The sequence below is a fragment of the Miniopterus natalensis genome, chromosome 7 (assembly GCF_054644295.1).
Source record: "Miniopterus natalensis isolate mMinNat1 chromosome 7, mMinNat1.hap1, whole genome shotgun sequence".
Classification (NCBI taxonomy): Eukaryota; Metazoa; Chordata; class Mammalia; order Chiroptera; family Miniopteridae; genus Miniopterus; species Miniopterus natalensis.
The window spans coordinates 69,863,764-69,884,113 of NC_142087.1; the positions used below are offsets into that span (position 1 = coordinate 69,863,764).

Sequence of the window (20,350 nt, forward strand, 5' to 3'; positions counted from 1 at the left end):
GTCAGCATCAGAGGTTCCCTTACTTTAGACATTCACAAATCTTGCCTGAAAATACTTGTGCTATAGATCTGGTTTTTAAAGTTGGAATCCTCAATAATGAGTAATTATGCTCCAGTTCAGAAACTAAGCAATAAGTAAACAGCAAGTCTCTTCCACTGAAAAGTGGAAGAATTCCATAGCAGCCCTGTTCTTTAGAGCTCAGAGGCCAGCTCTCAGGGCAGCACCACCTTTTCCGGCCACTTCAGCAGACACGGGTCCCTGGTTAAAGGGGCAGAGAAGCCTTATTCTCTGTTTTTATTAATGCTGCTTGCAAATAGGTTGGTATCAGGAAGTTTAGCTTGACATGTTAATTTAGGTTTTTCCAGAACACTGTGATCCCCAAAGCTGCTTTCTGCCCCCACTCCCCACCCCAAGCTGAAGAGCCTGAGTGGGATATCAAACTATTTGCTTGACAAATTAATCTCTCTGTCTTTGACAAACACAGAGTTTTCTGCCTCAAAATTTCACTCCCCCCCCACCCCCAAGTAGCTGTTTTACTGTCAATAGGAACTTCATTTCTACTTGTGCACAGGGAGAATGAACATGTTTTACTAAATTCCTTGAAATTTCAGCTGATTTTTAAAATGACTAAGCATCTGCTCTTTAATATTTCCCCCTAAATGTGAGAATCAAATCTCTACCTTACAATGTACAGGGTAATACAAGAAACCATTTCTTAGAATATATTTAACGAGGCTGTGATTTCCACGTTACTACAACAAGCAAAGTGTCACATCCTTATGAGTTACAAGAAAGAGACATTGTGACGCTTCTAATAAGAACTTTTTTTCTTTTCTGTAAATCCACGGTGTCTACCACCTATAATGTGGATTAGCATTGCACAGCCAAATGTGTTTTCATGTAAACATTGCATGGCCAAAGAGTAGCATGACATTAAACATATACAGAGACTGGGCATGTTTCCACACCCAAAGTCACAAACGTGAATTTATACAATAGATATTCTCAACCAGTGCCCTCCACAGAAGACAGAGCTGTTGCTGAAGCACACTGTTCAGGTTCTGTCTTATGCATGCTTTTAGTGTCTCCTCTGCCCCCATCTAATATCTGCCAGCCAAGTCACAGAGACTTCCTAGAGGATAGCAACAGATGATCTCTTTGAAGGTTTTCCTCAGCTCTTGGCTCCGGAGTGCGTAAATGAGAGGGTCGATGATGGAATTGCACATGATCAGAATGAGGTACAGGTTAAAGTGAGACATGAAGCACACGCAGTATGGATTCTGGGGACAAGAGATGTAGAATATCAAGTGGAGGAAGAATGGAGCCCAGCAGACCACAAAGACCCCAATCAAGATGGTCAAGGTAATGGCCCCCTTCATGTTGGCACCTTGGCGGATGGTGCCAGTGCCTGGCAGGACGGCGATCCTCTTCATGTGGAGCCTGGCCATGAGGAACATGTGCACATACAGAGAGGCCATGAGGGCCAGCATGGTGAAGAACATGCTGATGAGGCAGATGATGACCACGCTGCTGTCTGAGTAGATGATGAACAGGATGCCCGCCCCGGTGCACGCCGCCCAGATGCAGCCGAGGATGATGGCCACCCGCTTAACCGTCATGATGTTATGGTACTGGAGGGCGTAAAAGATGGTAAAGTACCTGTCCACCGCGATGGCGAGCAGGCTGCAGATGGACGCGAGCAGGGAGCTGCAGATGACCGAGTCGATGACGTTGTCAATGTTCACGGTGAAGCTCTGCGCGTCCGCGTCCGTGCTGTTCAGCAGGGTGATGACGATGGTCTCCGAGCCGTTGGAGACGCTCACCAGCATATCGGCCACAGCCAGGCTGCAGATGAAGAAGTACATGGGGGAGTGCAGGTTCTTGTTCTTGGCGATGGCCACAATCACCAGGATATTCTCCAGCAAGCTGATGACCCCCAGAGTCACGAACACCTCGGGGGAGACGAACAGCTGCTCGTAGCACCCTCCGTCGGAGAAGCCCTTCCCCAGGGGCTCGCTGGCGTTGCCGTGCGGCCTGTGGGCGCTGAGGTTTCGGAGGTGCAGGGAAGTGTGCAGCCGGGGCTGGTGCGTGGAGTTCATCCTGGGCCGGTGGCTTCAGGTCCCCTCTGCACCGCCCCTGCCTCCTGCGCCAGGCAGCCGCAGGGATTTCCTGCAGGTCTTTTCCTGCAGGTCTTTTCCTGCCCTTTAGGAGGCTGAACCGGGCACGCCTGGTGGGAGTAAATGTCCCATGCTCCAGAGCTCCAAATAGAAGTTTTATTCTCTTTCAGGCACTGCTCTGATCACCATCCCTTTAAAATCTTCGGCTTCAGAAAGCTTATTCTCAGTCCAAAGAGTCTGCCGCTTGCTTTTTTTTTTTTTTTTTCGTTCTCACTCTCCCTTTAACTGTAGCCTCAGGCAGCCAGGTCTTTGCAAACTGGTTGTCCTCGTGGCGGTGCCAACGGGAGAGGAACCTGCGCGCACATGCCCGCGCCGCCGCCTCCCGGAGGCGCCCACCCCGGCGCTGCTGCGAGTGTGGTGGCTGCTGCTGATTTTATGGTGTGTGGAGGGGAAAGGAATGCTCAGGGTGGCTCCTCCTCTGCTTTCGTCGACCAATCCAGGTCCCGAGGAAGACAGACAGGGGGGCTGCTCAGGGACGCACGCCCCAGGCAGCTCTGACTCAGATGGCAGGCTGTGGGATCGGGAAGCTGGCAGGATGCGAGAGAATGGGTTTCCCTTTGCAAGTGTTCAAGGAAAACAACTTGGTCCCTACAGCACATTCTTTGATATCAGAACAAGCCATCTAGAGGCACCCAGGTTTATTCTTGCTTAAAAGAGAGACGCGCGTGTGTGTATGTGAGTTCCTGAAATAGATACTCTGCTTTTTGGCCAGGATATTGAATTTATTTCCCCTCTAAATTTCTTTGAATTAAGAACCCAGGCAGTAATGCTTCAATTTAAAGTGCCTGAAACACAGAATATTTGATAATACAGGAGACTATGCTATAGATAGAAGGACTATGTAGGTAGGTACAATTTATCAAAGGTTCAAGAAGGGGTTTATTTCTGCTGCACTAATATCTAATATGTTTCCATGGCAAAGTTTCTTTTATCATAGCTGGAAAATTTTATGTTCATTATGATAGTTAAAAACCATATAGCATTAATGTAAACTATAGTTTGCTCTAAACACAGAAAAAATTTATGTAATTAGGCAGCACTCAGTTTTTAAAGTTTTACTGAGGTGTAATTGATATATAAAAATTGCACATGTTTAATGAAGACATTTTAATGAATTTGGACATATTCCTACAACTCATAATACCATCCTCACAATCAAGATATTAAGCATGTTCATCACCTCCAAAAATTTCCTTGTATTATTTTTTCTTTTGTTCTGTGGTAATAACACATCAGATCTGTCATCTTAACATATTTTGAAATGCACGATATTGTGTTAACTATAAGCTCTATGTTGTACACCATGTCTCTAGGGCCTATTCATTTTTCAGAACTGAAACTTTACACCCACTGGGCAACAATCCCTTCACAATGATTTTGGCAATGACTTGGATTTGACACCAAAATCACTGGCAACAAAAGCAAAAGTAAACAAAGGGGATTATATAAACCTAAAAAGCTTCTGCACTACACAGGAAACAATTCACTGAGTGAAAAGGCAGCTTACACAGAATGGGAGGAAATATTTGCAAGCCACCTATCTCATAAGGGGTTAGTATCCAGAATTTGTAAGAACCTCTTACAACTTAGGAGCAAAAAACCAAATAATCCAATTTAAAAATGAGCAAAGGACTTGAATATAGACACTTTTCCAAAGAAGACATCCAGATGGCCACCAAGTATATGAAAAAATGCAGATGAAAACCACAATGAGATACCATCTGATACTTGTTAGAATGGATATTATGAAGAGAGAGAGAAAGATAGATTAGAAAGACAGAGAGAGAGAAATGCTTTTTTGTTTTTTTTTTTTTGTTTTTTTTTTTTAAGGCATTCATGCTACCTCCATAATTGAAGCCTTGTAAATTAAATCCACACATACCTTGGCAATTTTACTTATTCAAGCCAAGAAAAGTGCATGTTCGTTATTTATCAGAGTTTCTAAATGTTTTGTTTGAGCTAGGTTTGAAAGATTGTGGCAAAGTTACTTTTCAAATTAATTGAACTCCAGGTTATGAAATTTTACATAGTGTCTTTCTCTTGCTATGACTGTTTTTGGTTTTAGCTCTATAGAGTTTGTGGCTACTGATAATAGGGACAATAAAAAAGAATTATTTCAGGGTTAATTTTAAGTCCTCCATTATTTAGGTAAGGGCTTTCTCTTCTTTCCCTTTGTGACAGAGACAATGTGAAATATTATTCCTGAGCACTGAGCTAGATTAACATCTTCCGTCCATTCCTGGATTCGGGTGGGGCCTTATGACTGACTTCTAGCTAATGGGTCGAAGTGATGGGCGTTCTGTTATCTCCCTCATGATTCTACACATTTTCCCTCCAGGCTGCAGAATAGCTTTGCAGCCTCATGTTATAGGTGACAGAACCACATCATGAAAGGAGCCTGGGTCTCTGAACAACAGCCCAGAGCACACCTCACAGCTCCAGCTCCCTCCACACCCTTGAACTGCGATACGAACCAGCGAATAATACTGTGTTAAGCTGCTGAAATATTGTTGTTTACTTACCACAGCAGCTAGCATTAATTGCTTTTACTTTTAAGCTTGATAATGGAGCTATTTACAAACAGAAAATCCATGAAAATCCTTATTTTCCCCTATTTTGGATTTGCGTGAGTAGTGAATTACCTAATATATAAGCAGCAGGGAGGAAATCTATTGAATTGTTTAAGTGGCAGATAGTCAACTCTGTATAGTCTTCTTTCCAAGTCACCTCTTGACTTGGTGCTCCTACTTCTCCTGGTGGCATAATTGTTCCATTTGGTTAGGCTCAAAATTCGGAATACCTTTGACTTTTCCATCTTTCTCCAAAATCCTTGCGCGTAATCTCTTACCAAATACCTTTGATCCTACCTGTGTGTCTGGTGCCTCCTATTCTCCTGCCAGTCACTGCTCGCTCGTCTCCCTCGCTGCAGGCAAACTTGTTTGCCAACTGCATGCGCGCACACGAGAGATTTCCCCATGAGCTTTCTCTGTCACCTCTGCTTGAAATGCTCGTCCCTATGTTTATGAAGGCAGAATCATCCTTATTTGTAAAATTTATTAATATGTATAATAACATATATAATGATGTGATAGGTAAAATTAGTAATTTAAAACAAAACTCCCTTTCTTTTAGCTTTTCACACAAAGGATTTTATTTACAGACACGATCACACTGAAATCCCAGAAAACCATATGCATTTAAAATCTCAAATTTACTTATTTGGTGTAGATTTACAAAACTTTGACTGTATGGTTAATTATGCTGAAAAGATGACAGTTTTGTTACCTCCAAGGAGGCATTTTAATTGTCTGTTATAGTTCAGTTCTCTGTGAGCCAGAAGAAATCCATCCAGCAGTGTTAGACACGTTAATGGTATTTTAAAAAATTTATTGCAGATTTCTTTTTTTCAATACACACAAAATTGAGTTAGAACATAATATACTTCTCTTATGAGCAAAATCCCTGTTTAACATTTTATAACAATAAATGTGAAACATTGCTAAGGAGAAGTACTTATCAAACTGTGTTACATGGAATATTATTTTTAGATGATAATGTTACTTGCACCATAGATTAAAAAGAAGATTCCTGTTTGTTGTATCACATGACATTTGCACAGCACACTGATATTCAGGATACACATGTCGCACTAGCAGAACTAAATGTAACATGATTTGCAACATACAGTTTGGGAAACATTCATGTAGAACAAATTATTTCGACTACAAAATCCTTACTTAAACAGCAAAGAGTCAAGGAAAGGGAGTTCTGCCTCTCTTTGGGCCACAGTTTTATTTATTTATTTTAATTTAATGTAATTTAATTTTTTCCATCACCACTTATCCCCTCTATTTCCTCTTCTACCCCCCCCTCTCCCACAGCTGTAAATGATAAGCGGCCTCACTCTGGGGTCCACTTTGTAGCAGTAACGACAACTTAGTGCAGGAAACCCAGGGAAAGTCAAATCTCAGCAAATTACTGTCCAAGAAGTTAGACCATCTGTCTCTTCCTATCTGCCATTTCTCTTTCTTAGAGAGTTTGGTTTCATACTGTTAAAAAGATGTCTATATACCCACCAAGTAAATTACAAGATCCCATCTACCTTTTACATTTGGATTCTGTTTAGAAGAGTGAACCAAAGTATGGCAACAGATCATGTAAGCCTTTAAAAAAAAAAAAAATTATCTTTATTATTGAAACCTTTTAAGTGCCAGCTCAGAGGTGACGTAAGGCTGCAAATAGCAGTCTGTCTTAGAATAAGCATCCTATCATAAACAAATCTTTCTTATTCAAAGTGAGGATTTAAAAATTGAGGATTTGATAATGAAATATTCTGTGTGTTCTTTAATCTCAGGAAGCAGTATACTTTTGTGATAGTTATTTTAGGTTAATATCTTTTACAATTCTTTCTGAGTATCTGTTAAATTGTTAGAAGAATATGTTCTTGGGCTTAAAATGCACATAAGGAAAAGTTTCTTATTGGTAGAGTGTTTTCTCTGCAGGCTCAATTAGGGTGTGTTGTTGGTATGCTATTTGTTTGGAAGGATAGAAAATGTACCTAATATGGAAAGGCAAAGGTAGAGAGATCCATAAACTAGTTAATTATATATCTGTCTAGAGATGAAGTCTGGGATATAGATTGGGAGCCAATAGAGTGGTGATTTAACCCTATCGATTATATGAATTGAGAGAACTAGTATGCAGATAATAAAAGCAGGTAATCACATATTCATTTGGCTGCCAGAACGCTGTTGGGTCAAGGATATCCTGATATGTGAGCAGATTGTTGCAACTTACTTTGGAGCCTTTAGGGCAACCAAGAAATTTCCCAGGCCAGAGTACAGCAGGCCAATATCATGGTGATTTATGCTCCAAATTTCCAGAGCTTCAGACATAGCAATATGCTTAGAGTATGTTGCATTATACTTATTTGTATTAGAATTCAAAGTTGCATTCCAGGCTTCGATCTCAAGGGTGGTCTGGAATAATTATTTTCTACCACCCGGCTGGTGTGGCTCAGCGATTGAGCATCGATCTATGATCCAGGAGATCGCCGTTCATTTCTAGTCAGGGCACATGCCCGGGCTGCGGGCTCCATCCTCAGTAGGGGTGTGCAGGAGGCAGTCAATCAGTGATGTTTCTCTCTCTCCCTTCCTCTCTCCGAAATCATTAAAGACATATTTAATAATAATAATAATCATTTTCTACCAACTTTTTCATTCTTTTTCATGTCTATTAGTCCAACATATCCATTTCATATTGTGTATGTATTACATTCCTTGCCTTGACACCTTGAGTTTTTGTCATTATATGAACCATCCTTTGTGCATGTTTATACGGTTATCAGCTAACGAACTGAGGAAAAACAGTAATTATTTCCAAACAAGTCAATGATAGTCAACTATGTATGGAGTTCTTATACAAAAGAATTTCATTGACTTGCTTTAGATTTTAATATCACGTATTTTAATATGTGTCAAGCATTTGGACTCTTTAGTTAATAGAAAACAACTTTTCTTAGCCTCACTCTATGTGAGAGGAAATTACATTGTTTTCTTTTCATTGTTGCCTTACTCTCCTTTGGCTTACTGTCAGTCACTTTGGTATTAAACAAGACATCCTAACTTTTTTTTTAGATTACTGTGCTTCAAATTTAATTTTTTTCAAATGTGGTGAACCCACAATCTTCCAAAGCAGCTGCCTCACTCTACTTACAAATTTTCTGTCTAGTTCAATCAATGGATATTGTCTGACCAAGATGATTCTAACACTAAACTCGAGCCCCTTTAACAACATTAATAACAGATTTTCAGTCCCTGGCAAGTCAAATAATATCCTTTGGCTTCAGTTGTTTCTTCAATAAACAGTGCCATTCGATGTGTTCTCTAGGACTGCAATTTTCAACCGCTGTGCTTCAAGAATTTTTAAAAAAACGCGGTATCTGACTCTCTAGTCAGGGGCACTGACTTCTTTTCCCTTAGATTGTCAAATAAAAAGGCGACAACAGCCAACACAACAGTAGACATCCAGTGTGAGTGCATAAAAATCATGCCTATTTTTTGGTCAGATTGGCAAAAAATATATTTTTTGGTGTGCTGCAGAATTTTAGTAATTAGTTTATGTGTGCCATGAAATGAAAAAGATTGAAAATCACTGTGCTAGTTTATGATTCTCATTTACCTTTAAAGTTTTAGAATTTTGGAAACATATTACTCTGTAACTGGATTTCGTGGTTATTCATAGCTTTTTCTTGGGGAAGTTTTCATAACAAAGATTATTCTTTCAAAATAAAGACTGTAGTGAATGTTTATATAGTCATTAATATTTTAACCTCTGCACACTCATTGCATGAAGAATCACCGAAGAATTTTTAACAACAAAAAAATGCATGGATACTCCTAAGCCATCTTTCTATTATAGTTTAATATTCCTAATCTTCCATCCCTCCAGAATCCCATAAAACTTTTTAGTTATGTATAATTGGAAGGACAAAAACACAGCTTCTCAGGAGTCTAAGTAGCCTAATCCCCTCAAAATCCTGGTTTGATTGCTTCTCAGGAATCTAAGTAGCTTAATCCCCTAAAAGTCCTGGTTTGATATCTCATTCTCATATTATAGACTCTACCTCTATTTGGGATCTAATAATTTTAAATATAACCACTGGTCCAGGATCAGGCAACTGAGATTCAGCAAAGAAACACTCTACTTAAGTGATCATTGGCAGATTCTATCAGGATTACAGGTTTGACACAGTTTCACAAATGTCATTTTAATACCACGAGGGGGCGAAATCAGTGCTTTGAATTCACCATTAGGGACACCACACCGTGATCATAGCATGATTATTGCCACATGGTGAAATCTAACATTTATCAAAAATTGTATTTTTTTCCTGGAATTCTGTGCCTTTATTTATTTATTCATTGTCAGTCAGAAAGTTCCTTAGCTTGCTCTGGCTGCAATAATATGGCACAGACTGGGGGACTTAAACAACAGAAATTTATTTTCTCACAATTCTGGGTGTTCCAAGGTTGAAATCAAGGTTTAGGGAGGATGTCTTTCTTTCTTTTCTTTTTATTAAATTTGTTGGGGTGACATTGGTTAATAAGATTATATAGGTTTCAAGTGTACATTTCTATGATACAGGATCTGTGTATTGCATTGTATGTCCACAGCTCCAACAAGGAGTTAATTTCCAAAATATATAAAGAATGCATACAACTCAACACCAAACAAACAACCCAGTTAAAAAATGGGCAGGGGTGGGTGGGTGGGGAGAGATTAGCCAAAGAATTTATATGCATATAGGCATAGCCCACGGACACAGACAATAGTGTGGGGAAGGCCTGGGGTGGGGATGAGTGCAGGGTAGAAGGGTCAATGGGGGAGTAAGAGGACAACTGTAATACTTTCAACAATGCAGATAAATAAATAAAAAAATGGATAGAGGACCTGAATAGACACCTCTCCCAGGATGGGTTTCTTTTGAGACCTTTCTCCTTGACATGTAGATGGCAGTCATTTCTCTCTTTCGTCACATGTTTTTCCCTCTGTGCATGTTTGTAATCTGAATTCCCCTTCTCACAAGGACATCAGTTATATTAGATTAGGACCCACCTTAATAACCTCATTTTAACTTAATCACCTCTTTAAAGTCCCTATCATCAAATACAGTGACATTTAGATGTGCAAGGGTTAGAACTTCAACGTGAATTTTGAGGGAATACAATTCAGCCCCAAACTGAACCATCTAATTGTCAAATATTTGCCTTTTAATTCAATATATGTCTAATAAGCAGGAGACTATTCTAAGTGCTAGGGATGTATTGGAGATCAAAACAGAAGTCATCTTCTAGAGGGTAGTGTGTAGAGGTTAAAAAAGTCAGTGATACTCAGAACTTACTGCTTCATTTTATATTAAATTACAAAGGCATGTAAGTTAATGTGGAAAGATTTTTGTGAGATATTAAGCAAATCAGGGACTGGTTCCAAGAAGGGAGCCATCCTCAGCCTGCTGGAAATTTCTCAATTTCCCCTTGTTCTCTGGTAGTATAAATTAGAGTAAAATTGGTTTTCAGCCAACATAAAATAATGTCCAAGGTTAAGAAAGATACCCAGATTTTTCTATTTGTACAATTGTGAGGTGTCACGTATTTGAAAGAACTTGAAATTTTAAACTGCAGCTTTGTTAAAACTGCATTTCATTTAAGTGTGTACTTTGTTACTGATGACAGGTTGAAGTGTCTACAGCAAATCTACCGCTATTGTCACAGCCAATGTTCTGGATTTTTGGTCTGGGAATAAATCATTTATATAGCTCATATAAAAATGCTAATAAAATGTGTGAATTTAAAACAGAAGCATATAGTATTTGTATCTGTATCTATGTTTCTATAACCCAATGTAAATTTTTATCATGAGCTCTCATGTTCACTCATTATTGATAAACATGAGAAGTTTTGTATAATGATTTATTAGTCATTTTCACTTAAAAATTCAGTCCTATTCAAAAAACCCTTCTCAGGGTTTGACCTTCTCCCCTGTCTAGCCTTGGGCCTAAATTCTCTGCACTTATTCAGTGGTCATGCTGTGTTATTGGGACAGAAAGGCCTGTGCTGACGCACTAACGCTGCTCTCCTGGTCCCATCTGTTTCTGAGCTGATACAATGCTTGAAGCTCAGACCAGCTGTGAATGGTGGTGGTGGGGAGAGGGGGGGGCACAGAGAGGGGGGGGCACAGGCATCCATTATGCTCCTGAGCGGTCCTCTGACATTGCTTTGCTTGGTTGGCAGGTCAGGCCAACCTTTCAACCTTTTATTGTGAACCCGCCTCTTTGATGAGCCACCTTCTGGTAGGTAAGTCATTCACAGAAGCCCATAGTCCTTTGCAGCTAATCACAATCGCTTTGCCTGAGTGGGAACCCCCACCCAATTTTGGGACCCTTTCCTTTCTCATTCTAGCGATGCAATTCCTCTTTCTCTTCACCGGTCTCCTGTTCATATGGCTTGGGAAGGGCAGTCAGTGGTTTGGTGGCGAGGCTGTCGGCACATTAGGAAGCTCTGACAGCTTACTGGGCTCCCACTTGTTGGTCTTTCTTTAGAAAGTGGAATGCTTGACCATTTTCTGTCCCCATCATTTGGCCCAAGTTGCAGAGAAAAAGGAAAAGCTCCATTCAGCCTTCTGTTCTGTGTTACTGAATTTCCTTTAAGAGGCATAATTTGACAGATTAAAAATGTATTAGAGCTTGTGGAGTTGTATCAACTCTGGAATAATCATTCTATGAGTAGAAATAGAATGTTCTCTTCATCAGAGTAAGAGGCTTAAGTCTTTCACTCAGTAGTCTGAGGTGTGCATCCTTGATCATGTGCCAGGTATGCCTGGAATGGGTAAGGCAATTTCCTGACCCACGATCTTAGGATTCTTTAGATATTTACTGACAAAGGATGAATTTGATGCAGGTTAGAAATGATGCACTGTGCCCAGCCAGGCATGGCTCAGCGGTTGAGCGTCGACCTAGGATCCAGGCGATAGGGGTTTGATTCCCCATCAGGGCACATGCCCGGGTTGTGGGCTCGATCAGTGACTCTCTCATCATTGATGTTTCTATCTCTCTCTCCCTCTCCTTTCCTCTCTCTGAAATCAATAAAGATGCATTTAAAAAAAAAAGAAAAAAGAAATGATGCACTGTGTAATCATTGAAACAGGAAAATCTCTGTTAAATTCTGTTAAATATAAAATACTTTTTTTTATTACCAAGTAGATTTTAAGGAAAAGTTATGTAGGCTACTATGATGGTGATTTTGTCTTATTTTGGTTGGTATACTAGCCTGTCCTTTGATCAGAAAATGACATAGAGTAAGTTCTCCAGGGCATGTTTTCCAGAGACTGGTTTTGCCAATAAAATTATAACCTCATAAGATTTATCCTAAGAATCTCATAGTATTGTTCAAAGGAATTCATATTCCCAGCATGCTATGAGGAGGGCAAAAATGATTTAGCTGGCAAAGCAGAGTCTAAGAATTTACTGAAAATTGAAAGAAAATAGATTTTATAACCACCATAGAGATAGCTGGGACTATTACTTGTTTAACTATCTGCTGAAAGCACTGGTTTATGAGAAATGAAAATGCAGAGCTGAAATAACCCAACCATTTTCTCTGCCTTTTGATCTGATTCTTCAGAGAGAGGCTAAAAATTAAACATTACCCTATGCACTATAAATATAAATAAATTACTCAATTGTTCATAAAAATACACTTAAATTACTAACTGCTAATTAAAAGCACATAGCTTATTTTTATCATTTGGTTTTTGGAAAGCATCTAATTATAGTAATAGGACTTGAATCACCAGTATCATATGTTCCCTTTTAAATTTCCTGACCAATTCATATATCTCTTTGGATTTCATTACTTAAGATCATTTTAAGGCCCTCTCCTAATAATTTTTTGTTGTTTTTAATAAATCTTTTTGTTGTTTTTAATAAACTTGTTTTGGTCACTGCACCCTTATTAGGCCATGACAAAAATTGCTTCAGCAATTATGTTATTCATGGCTCTATCTTAAAAATTCAATAAAGATACATTTAAAAGAAAAAAAAATTAAATGTATAAAACTACAAATGTCTAGGGGAAGGGGTAGGGTTTTAATGGACGTATGTAAATAACTATTGTAATTATAACCCCAAAATAAAATGTTTAATTCTAAAAAAATAATTCTATGACTTGCTCAAGTCACAATTTATCTGAACCTTAGTTTCCCCATCTGTAAATTGAGAAGACTAATACTACTTTACTTATGAGTTCATTGTGAGGCTCACATATAATGTATGTGACAATCCATTTGTAATCACAGAGCACCCTACAAGTGATTGTTTTTTCAAATATAAGTTCACTACCTTTAAGGAGCATGCGGTATCATCTTAAGGAGCATGTGATATTGTCAGAATTTCTGCTTCTATTTTATTTTTTAAAAATTTATCTTTATTATTGAAAGTATTACAGATGCTCCCCCCTTTCCCCCATTGATCCCCTCCACCTCACCTTCCCCACACTATTGTCTGTGTCCATGGGTTATGCATTTATGCATATAAGTTCTTTGGTTAATCTCTCCCCACCCACTCTCCCACCCCCACCTTCCCACTGAGATTCATCAGTCTGTTCCATGCTTTCATGTCTCTGGATCTATTTTGTTCATCAGTTTATTTTATTAGATTCCACATATGAGTGAGATCATGTAAAACTGAATCAGAAAGAATCAGAAAACCTGAATAGGCCAAGAACAACTGATGAAATCGAAGCAGTAATAAAAAAAAAAACACCAAAAAACTCCCAGGAAACAAAAGCCCTGGTCCAGATGGCTTCACAGAGGAGCTTTCTAATTCTTTAAGTTGTAGGATTAGAGAATTTATTAAGAAATTTTCTTGCTTTTTGAGGGATGCCTGTAATGCTATGAACTTCCCTCTCAGGGCTGCTTTTGCTGTATCCCATAGATTTGGGGTTGCTGTGAGTTCATTTTCATTTGTTTCCAGGAAGTTTTTTATTTCTTTCTTCATCTCATTGGTAACCCATTCATTGTTTAATAACATGCTATTTAGCTTCCATGTGTTTAAATGCCTTTGAGTGTTTTTACTGTACTTGATTTCTAATTTCATGTCATTGGTACCTGAGAAGATGCTTGATATAATTCCAATCTCCTTGAACTTGTAGAGACTGGTTTTGTGTCCTAACATGTGGTTTATCTTTCAGAATGACCCCTGTGCATTTGAGAGGAATGTGTATTCTACAGCTTTGAGATGAAATCGTATGTAAATGTCAATTAAATCCACCTGATGTGGTATATCATTTAGAGTCACTGTTTCTGTGTTGACTTTTTGTCTGGAAGATATACCCAGTGAAGTCAGTGGGGTGTTCAAGTCCCCTACTGTGACTGTAGTGCTGTTGATCTCTCCCTAAAGTCCTCCAGAAGTTTTTTATATATATATAGGTGCCCCTATATTGGGTGCATATTTGTTTACCAGGGTTATATTCTCTTGTTGGATCGGTCCCTTTACTTTTATGTAGTGACCTTTCTTGTCTCTGGTTATGGTCTTCATTGTGAAGTCTATTTTGTCCGATATGAGTATTGCTACCCCAGCTTTTTTTTCATTTCCATTTGCATGGAAAGTTTTTCTCCATCCCTTCACTCTCAGCCTGTGTGAGTCTTTTATTCTAAAGTGGGTCTCTGGTAGACAGCATATATTTGGGCCATGTTTTCTAATCCACTCAGCTACCCCATGTCCTTTGATTGGAGCATTTAATCTATTTACATTTAAGGTTAATTTTTATTTACTTTTTTAACTTGTAGCTTAATATTTTACTTATCCTTTTTTTTTTCTTTATTTTCCTTGCACCCACCCCCTGCCCCAGGCCTTCACCACACTATTATCTGTGTCCACAGGCTATGCATATGTGCATATAAATTCTTTGGTTAATCTCTCCCCACCCACCCTGCCTTCCCTCTGAGATTTGTCAGTCTGTTTCATGCTTCTGTGTCAATGGATCTATTTTGTTCATCAGTTTATTTTGTTCTTTAGATTCCACATATAAGTGGGATCAAGTGAAACTTGTCTTTCTCTGACTGGCTTATTTCACCTAGCATAATACTTTCCAGGTCCAACCATGCTGTTCCAAAGGGTAAGAGAGCCTTTTTGTTTACAGCTGCATAGTATTCCGTGGTGTAAATGTATCACAGCTTTTTTATCCACTCATCTACTGATGGGCACTTGGGCTGTTTCCAGATCTTAGCTATTGTAAATTGCACTGCTATGAACACAGGGGTGCATATATTCTTCCTGATTGGTGTTTCAGGCTTCTTAGGATATATTCCTAGAAGTGGGATCACTGGGTCAAAAGGCAGCTCCATTTTTAATTTTTTGAGGAAACTCCATAGAGGCTGCACCAGTCTGCATTCCCACCAGCAGTGTACCAGGGTTCCCCTTTCTCAACATCCTTGCCAGCATTTGTCATTTGTTGTTTTATTAATAGTAACCATTCTGACAGGTATAAAGTGATACTTCATTTCTCTTGGCCATCTGTATGTCATTTTTGGAGAGTGTCTATTTAGGTCCTTAGCTCATTTTTAATTGGATTATTTGTCTTCCTCTTGTTGAGTTGTATGAGTTCTTTGTATATTTTGGAAACTGGCCCCTTATCAGATGTATCCTTGGCAAATATGTTCTACCGTACCCTGAGGTTACTTTGTATTTTGAGGATGATTTCTTTTGCTGTGTAAGGTTAATATGGATAGTTAATTATTTATTGCCATTTTAATTCTTCATGTCTATGTTTCTCTCTCTCTGTTTCTTCTTATTATTATAGCAGTCCCTTTAACATTTCCTGCAATGTTGGTTTGGTGGTGATAAACTCCGTTAGCCTTTTTTTTGTCTGGGAAGCTCTTTAGTTCACCATATACTTTGAATGATAGCCTTGCTGGATAGGGTAGTCTTGGTTTCAGGTCGCTGCTTTTCATTACCTTGAATACTCCATGCCATTCTCTTCTGGCCTGTAGAGTTTCTGATGAGAAGTCAGTTGACAGCCTTATGGAAGCTCATTTGTAGGTAACAGATTGCTTTTCTCTTGTTACCTTTAAGATCCTATCTTTGTCTTGAATTTTTGACATTTTTATTATTTTGTGTCTGGGCATGGTCCTCTTGGTGTTCTTGCTTGGGACTCTCTGTGCCTCCTGAACTTGTGTGTCTTTTCCCTTTACCAGGTTAAGGAAGTTTTTTTGCCATTGTTTCTTCAAACAGGTTCTCTATCCCTTGCTCACTTTCTTTCCTTTCTGGCACTCCTATGATGTGAATATTGTTGTTTCGTGTGGTCCCACAGCTCCCTTAAACTGTCCTCCTGTTTTTTAATTGTTTTTTCTTTTTGATTCTATGATTGAGTGATTTTTACCTCCCCTGTCTTCTAATTTGCTGATCTGATCCTCAGTTTCCTGTAATTTGCTGTTTATTCTTTCCACTGTATTATTTATTTCTACTATGTCATTCTTAATTTCCTTCATAGTTTCCGTATCTTTTCTCATGCTGTTGAACATCCTTACAATCAGTATTCTGAACTCTATATCTGATAGATTGCTTAGCTCCATTTCACTTAGCTCTTCTGGAGAATTCTCTTGTTCTTTCATTTGGGGCTTGTTTTTTTGTCTTCCCATTTTGGCTGCCTGTTTGGATTTGTTTCTACATTTTAGGTAGATCTGCTAGGACTCCCAGTCTTTTTAGAGGGTCTTTGATACAGGTCAATGTCAGATGCTGTTTGTTACTAGCCTTAAGTACATTGTTTGGAGTTCTCAGTGATCCACAGCTTGTGGCTCCCTCTGCTGGAGCTGGGTGGGTTTGGAAAGCACCAAGACATGTACCAAGGTCTGCTTTTCCTAGCCCCAGGTCCAGAAGCAGATCAGGCAAAGACTCAAAGCATCCAGAGATCCACCTTTTCTTGCAGGCTGATTGTTAGTCTCTTGATGAGTCTCAGGCTCTAGACCACAGCAAGACATAAACTCCACAGGGTGGTGGGGAGAAATTTTCCAACAGGGTGAGGCAATTGCTCTTCCTCCCCCCAGACAAAAGCTGCCTCTATGGTGAAGGTCTGCCTGAGAAAGATGTCCTCTGCAGTCTGGGGGAATAACAAAGCACAGGAATCAGAGCTCTATCCCTAGAGTCCCCAATACTGTGTTCTCCTCACACAGCTCCAGTCCACTCTGCCTTCCCTCTGCTGGAGCCTAAGGTGAGTGGCTGCACACAAAAGTTTGTGTGTTGGCTCTTTAAGAGGGTGCCTGCATTTCCAGCTGTCTTTCCCTGGCAGAAAAAAATCTTGCTGCCTTTCGCAGCCAGATGTTATGTGGGTACCTTTCTCAGTTCTGGTGCTCTGAGCTGGGAAGCGCATACTGGGATTTAGGCCCCAAAGTCCTTAGTGGGAACCCCCCACAGCTGAGATCCCCCTCCGGACCTTTAGCTGCTGCCTGTGGGAGCCCAGCCAGCCCTCTCACACCTCCATACTTCCTACCAGTCTCTATGTTGTCTCCACTTTTCCTTCTTGGTTATGAGAGTGCTCTCCAGCTAGTCTTCAGTTGATTATTCAGGATGATTTTCTCTATTTTAGCTGTAATTCCAGTTTGGTCCTGGGGGAGTGTCAGTGTAGCTTCCACTTAATCCACTGCCATTTTGGAACCCCAAGTGTGTGCCCGGAGATCTGCCTTTAAGCTTCGATAAACCAGAGGTGCTTGTGAACCAGACCTTGCCCTTTTAGATGACATTTTTTGTGTGATATTTGTTCTCTAGACTAGTCTTTTTCCCAATTAAGACAATACACCTACACATTTGTCTACAATGAAAAAGTGAAGTGACTAGTTTCTCAGTTATATATTGAATCCCATCAATATAGCTAATAAAACCTGAATGCTTATGCCTTAAAGCCTTAGGTTTCAAATTTCTTTTTAACCTTAATAATTGATTCATATTGCTATCTCATTCCTATACTTTATTGATGAGTTAATGAAAGAAGATAAACCATATTCCAGCTTTATAAAATCAATCTTTTTATTTATAAAGTCTTACACTTTTAATACATTCAGTATGCTATTTTATCTTTTGTTTAGAAAATTGATTCTTAAAAATCATAAATTACTAAAGGTAGCATTGCCAAATGGAGTGTTTATAATGCCAGAAAGTACAAATAGTAAGAGAATAATTTTTTTTCATGATTAGATTGTATTTTTAATTTTTGTTTTATTTTTTAAATTTTATTTTTCAATTACAGTTTACATTCAATATTATTTTATATTAGTTTCAGATGTACAGCATGCTGGTTATACAATCATAAACTCCACAAAGTGGTCCCCCTGATATTTCCAGTACCCAGCCGGCACCATAAATAGTTATTACAATATTATTGACTTTTTCCTTATGCTGTACTTTACATCCCCATGACCATTTTGTAAGTACCAATTTTTACTTCATAATCCCTTCACCTTTTTCACACATCCCTAAACCCCCTTTCCTTCTGGCAACCATCAGTCTGTTCTCTCTACCTATAAGTCTGTTTCTGTTGTGTTTGTTCATTAATTTTATTCTTTAGATTCCACATATGTGAAATTATATGTTACTTGTCTTTCTCTGTCTGACTTATTTCACTTAGCATTATACGCTCTAGGTCCATCTATGCTGTCCCAAATGACAAGATTTCAAGGAGAATAATCTTTTAGGTAAATGTCAGGGAAAAGAGAGTTTCTCAAAATGTATCAACCTTTTCAATATTAATTCATGAAAATATTTGTAATTGTAGGGAAATATAATTCAGATATCCTCATTTTGAGTTCACAATTTTTATAGACTATTTTTAGATCACACATTTACTTTTTATAAAAATATATTCTTAAGAGTGTACCATCATCAATCACCAACGAAGGGTATAATTAAGAATTTGTTTCATGTGACATTGCAACAGGTGCCTAAAAAATGAGTCATCTGAACATGTCCTTACCTTTGACTATGTGACATAAATTTTAGGTCTTACAAGGGCAAGGAAATTTGAAATAATCAAAACCAATGCTTGGCATCTCCAATAGAAAACTGAATTCTTTAAAGTGCAGCCTTCCGGGTTATCTGATTCTAAAATTCTTTGGGGCTCTAACTTTTCACTGCCTTTGTGCTATTTTACAACTTTGTAAGTTGCAGATAAATGATAGTATGAAAAATAATTGTTATTTATAGACAGGCAAATAAATTCTGTCAGATATTCGGTATGCTTCCCTTCCCTCTGGAAGAAGTTGGTTTGAGTCCATTTACAATTTCATGTCAATATTCCCAAGCTATGTGTGCCTGATCTTTGGATTCTCCTTTGAACTAGTTTTAACAACTGCCTGATTCCCTAGTTAATATTGAGCTAATAAAATCTTTAGCATATGCTTTATATTTGCATGAAGGTCATGATTTTACCTTTAATTGAAAATTACTGTTTGACCCAAGGTGCAAAAATAATTTGATCATGTTGTGCTCAGCTCATTATCTCAACAACCTCACAATTTTATGTCAGGATTTTAAGTGGCTCCTAATTATTTTCTGTGAAACTATATCTGCTCCTGGTCTGTTGCAGCCTAGTATAGGGAAACAGAATAGTGTAGGGGTAAGGAAACACTGCAGGAATTCTAGCTTGGCCACTTGTGAGTTATGTGATCTCAGCTAAAATAGAACATTAAATGAGTTACTGTAAGTTCAGAACTATAAACTCTCCATGGGACTTAGTAAATATTCTGTAGGTGTTAGCTTGGATTAACATTAATGTTCCACGCATCAGTTTCTGTGAGCAAACCCCATTTCTCTGCCATGTCTTATTTGAAATGAATAAGAAGCTGTTCAGTATTCTAGTCACTCACTTTTGGAGGCTTTGTAGTTTGTCTGTGTCGCTTTCCAGATACGCTGCCTCAGAACACAGGAAACAATAGTATATTTCATAATACAGCTGAAAAGTCAGAATTGTCCAACCTCATAGTAGATCTAAAGAATAATAGCTCACAGAGGAAAATGTTATCTTGATTTTATTTAATTATCCCTAAAAGACATCATTAAATTAAATAGAAACAATGTTTGCAAATATTGACTTTTGAGAGCAAATGTCATCATTCATTTTTTTATTTTGGTTTTTGAGATACACGCACACATTTACTCATAATTGAAGCCTACAATGTTCAGGGAATTATATAAGGTGCTGGGGATCATCACTCATTTTGTATATTTAAAATTTTATTTTAATGAGAGACTTGAAGTGTCACTTATATGTAAGTTTCAAGAAAATTCAATCAGTTGATAAAATATTCATTAAACAATAACTGTATGTTCTGGACTTAGTAATAATTCAATATATGAGTGTTGAGGTATATGATTTCTGTGGACTCATTAGAATATAAGTTTCATAAGTACAGTGATGTATCAGTGTTCTTAACGTATATTTTCACCAATTGTCACAGTGCCTGGAACGTACTATGACTTTAATAAATTATTGACTGAGTGAATGGCCAATAGTTCAGTGTAACTACTGTATATGTGCCTGAACCTATGACATGTTCTGGAGATATAAAGAATACATAATCCCTGTCCATGGGGGCACAGTTCAGTGGGAAAGAAAAATGGGAAAGTA

At 38.5% G+C, this 20,350-nt stretch overlaps 1 protein-coding gene across 1 annotated transcript; it reads right to left on the bottom strand.

Moving 5' to 3' along the window:
• Positions 1–511: 511 nt before the first annotated feature.
• On the bottom strand, positions 512–2,099 carry MC4R (melanocortin 4 receptor). The gene has a single exon (XM_016223497.2). The coding sequence runs from the start codon at positions 2,097–2,099 to the stop codon at positions 1,101–1,103; it is 999 nt and encodes a 332-aa protein (XP_016078983.1). The 3' UTR covers positions 512–1,100.
• Positions 2,100–20,350: the final 18,251 nt, after the last annotated feature.